The 7727-nt window shown below is 31.2% G+C and overlaps 1 protein-coding gene across 1 annotated transcript in view; it reads left to right on the forward strand.

The window, feature by feature from the left end:
* Positions 1 to 1589: 1589 nt before the first annotated feature.
* Positions 1590 to 7727, forward strand: part of LOC106459547 (synaptic vesicle membrane protein VAT-1 homolog-like) — a 13476-nt gene continuing 7338 nt past the window's right edge. Inside the window, exons 1-4 of the mRNA XM_013919177.2 lie at positions 1590 to 1846; positions 3871 to 4000; positions 5698 to 5913; positions 6822 to 6964. Of these exons, the coding sequence (XP_013774631.1) occupies positions 1650 to 1846; positions 3871 to 4000; positions 5698 to 5913; positions 6822 to 6964 (686 nt within the window). The 5' untranslated portion in view covers positions 1590 to 1649. The remainder of the gene's footprint in view (positions 1847 to 3870; positions 4001 to 5697; positions 5914 to 6821; positions 6965 to 7727) is intronic.

Raw genomic sequence — 7727 nt, forward strand, 5'->3', positions numbered from 1 at the left:
CCAAGACCTTAATATCATCTGCAAATTTAAGTAATTTAATAACTATTCCTTCATCTATGTCATTGATGTAAATCAAAAAGAGCAAAGGTCCTAAGACTGAACCCTGAGGTACCCCACTCGTGACATTAATCCAGTTTGACGGAACTCCATTTGTAACAAGCCTCTGCTTTCTTCCATTCAGCCACTCTTCTATCCAATTAGCTAACTTATCCCCCACACCTATAGAGATAAGTTTTTACAAGCTTTTTATGTGGCACCTTGTAAAATGCAGCTGAAAATCCAGATACACCAAATCTACACCTTTACCCTCATCTACATAAGTAGTAACATTTTAAAAGAATGTCAAAAGATTTGTAGGGCAAGATTTTCCCTTAGTGAAACCCTATTTACTATCCAATCAAATTCTAAACTTTGTTAAATTACTTTGCAATGCATCTTTTAACAGACTTTTCAATACTTTTCCCACAACTGATGTAAGACTAAGGGGTATATAATTACTGGGACAATTTTTATCACCTCCCTTGAAAAGAGGAGTTACATTAGCTAATGTCCAGTCCTCTGGTACTTGCCCATTATTCAACGACTGACAAAAATCAGTACTAAGTGGCTCACATATCCAATCTTTAACCTTCAGGAGCGATATAAACGAAGTGTAACGAATATTAACATCTCAGTAGAGAATTTTTTGTCTTTTGGTCAGTATTAAAATAGTTTATCTGGGTTAATATAGATATTATGTACATTTCAACAGTGATAAAATCAAAAACTGTTGTTTTCAATCAAAGAGTCTTGTTTAATGTTGCACATATATGTACATACACGTTTGCAATTGTGTCCTTATTTAAAAAAAAATCACATGTGTAATTGATAAAATGGAATTAACATGTACTTACATGTTTATTGAGTGGACCACTTAGAATTTTTGCGAAGGACTGGTTAGAAATTTTACGAATTTCGGACCCTGGTGTCCTTCCTTCTTTTTTATTGTCTTATTACTTATTTCGCGTAGTTCCCTTGTTGTTTATACAAGAAGCAAACAAGAAATTACTCTTCATCTTTGTTAACTCACAACAGATATCAATAGTGTCATTAAACTGTGGAAACTGATCAAAATGAATTTTATCCTTCATTTTTAACAACCTCGTGTGGTTTCCCGGTCTCCATTGTTCATTGTCAAAGTGAAATATTGCCGTAAACGTTCTTAAAGATGTCATAACGTAAAACTATAGCTTTCTTTCTTTTAAGTTTTCTTTAAAGACGCGTTAAGGAAAACGAAGAGCTTTTGCTCTGAATTTTCTTTAAAATGTCATAGAGCAAACTAAAATTTATTTTGTTTTATATTTTCTTATGACATTAAATAAAACTAAAAGTTATTTCATGATGCGTGCTGCGGCCTTCTTCAACAAGCAGCCGAAAGCATGTTACAAAATAAATAAATAAACGTGATATATTCTGTTGTAATTTTTCCATAATTTTTCGCCTGCTTTAAGATTTTGAAAGAATACAGTCACACAAAGCATTATGCAAATTGTTTTAATGTTAAATATACCGCTAGATGGCATATTGAATTGAATAAAAGCTGATTATCATTGACGGAAACGTTAGACCGGTCTAGGTAATTGTAAGGTAGGTTATACAACTTAAAAAGTATGGCAGACGCTGGTGCAGGAGATAAAACCGAAGAAGTTGAGGTGGAACAACAAAATGAAGAAGAACAAACTGCTTCACCTAAAGAAATGAGAGCTGTGATACTCAGTGGGTTTGGTGGTCTAAAAGCGGTTAAAATAATGAAAAAACCTCTACCAACTGTTGGTAAAGGCGAGGTCTTGATACGGGTTAAGGCATGGTGAGTCACGTTTGTGATACGTTATGACTCTGTAAACAATAACATATTTTAGGAAGCGTAGAAAATTTCTTTGTAACTACCAAAAATAAGTTATTGTTGTGTAGACTAAAATTTATTATAAAACTTCCAGTACATGTAGTAAGAAATATACTAAAAACATTATTGTTGTTATTATATAAAGTAATGATAAGCTAGTTTTAATAATTTGCTATACTATACTAATTAGTAGTAGTATTACTAATGGTTACTAGGCTTAGTTAAACTTTAAGAAAAGAAGTCTAACCTATTCGTTGACTTTCAGTTGGGTGGAAGAAAATGGAAAGTTAAGATTATGAGTTTGATTACAAAATGTAACTTGTGTTCCAATAACTACAGTTGTGTGACTGTACATACAAGTTTTATAACAAGTGTGCAAAAAAATTAGCTTGGGATTCAAGATTTATCTCTGAATGTTATGTTTTACTTAACAATACTACTGTTGACATTTGTAGTTATTAATACAGCCTTTAATGCAAATGGGTGGATATTGGTAGAAACTTCATATTTCAATATATTGCACAAAATCTCTTGCTGCTGAGATTGTTTACTCATTGATCCCTTGGACATTATTTTATGGCTAGATTGCTCAGAGTATTCCATTGATCTACTTGCAGCTTGTTCCAATTGGAAAGTGTGGTACAATGGGGGATAACTTTCATAATATAATGCTTTGAGTTACTGTTGGGAATTGATACTTTAACCTGGAAATCTTAATCTAGATGTTTATGATGGGCAGGTTGATGCTAATTTGGCTTAGTATGGCCTAAATACTGCTTGTGATACCCTGCACATGTGCTGGTAACAACCATGTGATAAATGTCTTTACTGAGTAATTGTTACTTTCACTTAATAATTATTTTAGAAGTTTTAGGGAGTTTATTGCATTATTTTAATATTGATTATCTGAGTTTTCTTATCTACTTAAGTGTTTCCATTGTATCTTAATCTCTGTATTTAGATCTTGCAAAGTATAGAATGTGGTATAAGGCTATAACAATAAATTTGGTAAATACCTTTTTTATCCAGACTTTATTTTATTACTTCATTATTGTAGCTTCCTACTAATATAAATCTGAGATTTTAACCAAAGATTGTCAGTACTTAAAGTCCCAAAAAAGTTTGTGCAAACACCATATCTGTAAGAACTTCATATAAATTAGGGCACAACTTGTTTCAAGTATTTGCATAGCACCACACAAATGATTAATACTGTAATAGAACTAAACATAATATATTCTTGTGAACAACTTAATCTTCTAAATTAAAAACAAAATCTTTTTGAGTATTTGCAAGCATAATAGTAATGCATAATTTTATACTATAAGTGTGAATAGCAAAGTGCATAGTTCTATAAGAAAATCTGAAACTAAATTCACATTCATGTGACAACACAAACCAAAAACCTGTAGTTTCAGCAAATACAGGAGGTATGAGCTGGTCATACTTCCCCATTCTCTAATTTGTTTCTTATGATCCTAACTGACTTTTAATTTTACTTGGGTATTTCAAATTTGCCACTTTCACATTATACCTTGCTAAGAATGATTAGCCATTGTTTGAAATTTATATACTGGCCCGAGCTTGTTCAATCAGCAAAGGGTCTCAAGGCATTTGGCTAGTCTAATCTTCCACTGGAGGTTCAAAATTAATTTATCACTATCATTCAGAGAAAGATAAGATCTGATGGTCCACTAGTGAGATAAATATGTAAATTGTATTTCTGAAATTTTTTTAGTGGTAGGGATTGATATTTTTGTCTTGAAGAAAAATCTTAATGTTATATGTTGATGTCAAATAGTCTTAAGAATAGTCTAGGTGAAAATAATGGCTTTCTTAAGGCAGGGCTGGCCTTTGGAGGATGCAGGGCCTGAGATAGTTGCTTCAGTGGCCTCACCCTAAGACTGGCCCCACAGCAGGTCTAATCTTAATTTGTTTTGTTTTTACACATGTTCTGAATATTGACTTTTTTTTTTCTCCTTCTCCAGTGGAATGAACTTTATGGATGTCATGGTCAGACAGGGTTTGATAGACAGCCCTCCCAAAACTCCATTTATCTTAGGATTTGAATGTGCTGGAGAAGTGGAAGGTGTAGGAGAAGGAGTGACAGATATTAAGGTAACCTAATAAAGTTTTTAAGTATTATACATAAACTAACTTTCTTACAGGTAAATTTTACAGGTACACCTCCCTTCTCATCTTGTGACCACATTATATTTGCCCACTACTTTTGTCTTGCACAGAGCTACACTGTATTTCACTAGCAAAGCTGTGTGTTCATGGCAAGTACAGGGGTTGCTTGCTCTCTTGAGTGCCTTTTCTAGTTATTGAAATCCTGTTTTAGTTCCTTTGCTGTATTGAAGTTGAGCCACATCTTGAACTGGCTAAACTTGTGTTCTAACTTTCTGACCAACTTTAATTTGTTCACCTGTAAGACTTAATCAGTAAGCACAAATTGTTGGACAGTTATTTTGCAAAAGGTGTCAATTTCAAGTTTTGTATGAAGAGAAAAAATAAACTAACCTATCCTAGTTTGGTTATTTTTAAAACTATGTACAATTGGTGCATTAAATTTATCTTTAATTTCAATCTTTTTGGAAACATTTAAGCTACATAAAGTAGCTTTAATTACTAACTTTCTCTAGACTTGTCTGGTGTTAATTTGATTTTTGACTAGTGAGTTGAAGGTGACTCAACTTTCTTTTACATAACCTATAGAAACTTTTAAATAAACAGTCTTTAAAACTAAATATTCTGTCTTTTCTACTATAACACTATGAACTTTGTCCATTATAGATGACTACAAACTGGAACAGAATTAGCTTTACCCTAAACAGCCTAAAGCTCATAACAGTTTACATCTACTTTATTTTTTGTATTATTGCTCTTTGAACCATACATAAACATGTAACAAAGTCAAACACCTGGCAAGCACGCATCTAAAGTTTTGGTAAAGCAAGGTATTAAACTATATAATACATATCTTGGTGATTACTATTTTCATTTGTTTTGTTTAACTTTCTTTCTAACTTTTTCATATTAGTTATTTTCATAAAACTTAATTTTTGGATCTTGTACTTCTTGCAATCAATCTAAAGTTCATCCCCAGTTTTTGTGAGGTTGTTGTTTGTACTTAACTGAACTTTTTAATTTCAAATGTTCAGATACAAACACTGACCTAAAAATACAATACTTAACTAATTTAACAGTCTTTCTAAGCTTTGTTTAAAATCTTGCTTCATTTGAAGTTAACTTGGTAATAGCTACATTAAACCTATAATTTCATAATTCAAAACCTGCCACTGGAATAAATTGGCCTGTTAAATATTAAAATCTCAGTTATATGTATTAGATAACTGAAAACTTTCTGATTAGAATGATGTATCATGCAGGTTTCACTTCCTGGCTTAAATAAAGATCTGAAGGCTGTAATATTGGATTGCCTTTGCAATATCTATAAAGCTTAAATTCTATTAACCCAAATGCATAGAGATAGAAATAATTACTTAAATCGGGGAGTTTACAACAAACCTCTATCGTTTGATAGAGAAGTGAAGTTTGAGAATTTATATTCAAAACTGTTTCTAAAGGATAAGTTGTATAACATTAAGTTTTCATGTTAAATTCTTCTTGTATAAATTGTTAATATCTTAATTTTTGAATATCACTCTTCTAAAGAGGACAGGTTCTCATAACTACCCATATTCAGACTGTTAATGTTAGTTTTTCAACACTTGAATATCAAACAAGTTTGACTGAGCTACTTGAATTTCACTAATGTTTATTCTGAAGCACATGTTTTGTTTCATAATTAGGTTGGTGACAGAGTAGCTGCTCTGACTGAATACAAGGCTTGGGCAGAACTAACTGCTGTTCCTGCTAAGTATGTTTACCCATTACCTGAAGGAATGAACTTTCTAGATGCTGCTTCTATGTTGATGAATTATGTTGTTGCTTACATTCTGGTGTTTGATGTGGGCAACATTCGTAGTAACCAAAGTGTCCTTGTTCATTCAGCAGGTGGAGGAGTGGTCAGTAAAATTTGTTAATCCATTTTTATTGTGAGCAAATTGGCAAGATTGTAAATAAAACTTAACTTTTTTTAATATTTATATTAATAAAGTAAGACTTTGTTAGCACAAGTTTTACTTTTTATTACTTTAACCTACTAAGTGTTAGGTTGGTAGCATATTGTACACACTAAAGATGTCTACTAAAATCAGATTTCATGAAAATAACTAATCAACATTTTTTTTTTTTTTTTCCAACTTTTGGCTTATCATGGATATTAACTTTCTAAAAATTGGAAAAACTATAAAAAAAAAAATTGCTTGAATTAATCCTTGCTATTACACTGAATAAAATTTTTAATTACTATTAAAGCATATTGCCTACCAAAAACTATTTTAATTTGGATGTGGATTTTAGCAGAAAGCTTCTTAACTTGTATTAAGTTCTAAAGTTAGTAGATACATTAATAGTGGATAAAATATTAATGTCTTAAGATAACTTTTTTAGAAATTTATTTTTGACTAGTCTTTCTTCTTGCATTTAATTATTAGTATTTGTATAGGGAATATTTGAAAATTCCTTAAAGGATGTGCATTTTTCTTTCTCTGAACTCTTATACCATTGTTAAATACTTGTGATGGCAAATTTAATGTTTATAGAAACTTTATCCTATTTTTGATGCTTTCTATCAATTTTTGTTTTCAAAGATGTTAAAACTACTTCTATACTTAACAACTCATTCAAATGTTCTATAAACTTTATTTTTCTCTTCAGGAAATGCCTCGTATTAGACATGACCAAAACTTTATTCATTCCTGGATATTAAATAAACTTTTAGTTTGTATCAGTTGTGTATCTTAACTACAGTAACTCCATATTGAAGGTTTTATTAAATGATTCTAATAAATTTGTATTCCATTGAAATTAGGGACAAGCCATATCTCAACTTTGTAAAAGTATACAAGAAGTAACACTTCTTGGAATAGCTTCAAAACATAAGCATGATTCAATTAAAGATTCTTTCACTCGTCTTCTGGACCATGACGTAGACTATGTACAGGAAGTAAAGAAGTAAGTTAAGTTTTTTCTAATGCTCTTATCTGTCCCTGTAGTCAAATAGTATTTTATCTTTAAAAAGATAAAATGAAGATTGTCAATGCGTTTCAGATTGAAAGTTTTCAGAATGTGTGGGTTATATTCATTGGGAGGATTGCTTTTTCCTTGTTGTATCTGTTGAAGACCAGACTTTTACTTTAGTTCAATCAAATAACATGTTGTAATGGAACAGATTGAAATAACTTGTTGCTGAAATGGAACATTATATACTTCTTTTTGGTTAACTGAAAAATTTGGAAGCAATAATAACTAACAATGCTGAGTATTAAACTTTTTAAAACAATTGTTTACATTCCCTAAGTACTAATAAAGGCAACCTTAACCCCCCCCCCTCCACAAACACAAAGTAATAAAATGGTTCCACAGACAAGATTTGTGGAGATACTTGCTGCAAAATATCTTTTCCCTCTCTCCAATTTAACTGAGCTTGCAAGAAATACTAAACACATGCACAGTAACATTTAAACAAACTTTGTTACTGTCCACAATGGATAGTCTACTTTACTGAAAAGCTATGTTTGAAATTAGCACTAATGTATTCTGAACATAAGCAAAACTATTTTTTTTCATACTGAATCCCTTGTTACTTAACTAACATCAAACTATCCACAACTGGTTACTTGTAGTTGCACATAGTATCACTATCTCAAGATGTAATCTATCACCAATAGAAAATAACTTCACATATTAATAGTAACCTTGTAGCTATCTTTCTCAT

The sequence above is a fragment of the Limulus polyphemus genome, unplaced genomic scaffold (genome assembly GCF_000517525.1).
Source record: "Limulus polyphemus unplaced genomic scaffold, Limulus_polyphemus-2.1.2 Scaffold28, whole genome shotgun sequence".
NCBI lineage: Eukaryota > Metazoa > Arthropoda > Merostomata > Xiphosura > Limulidae > Limulus > Limulus polyphemus.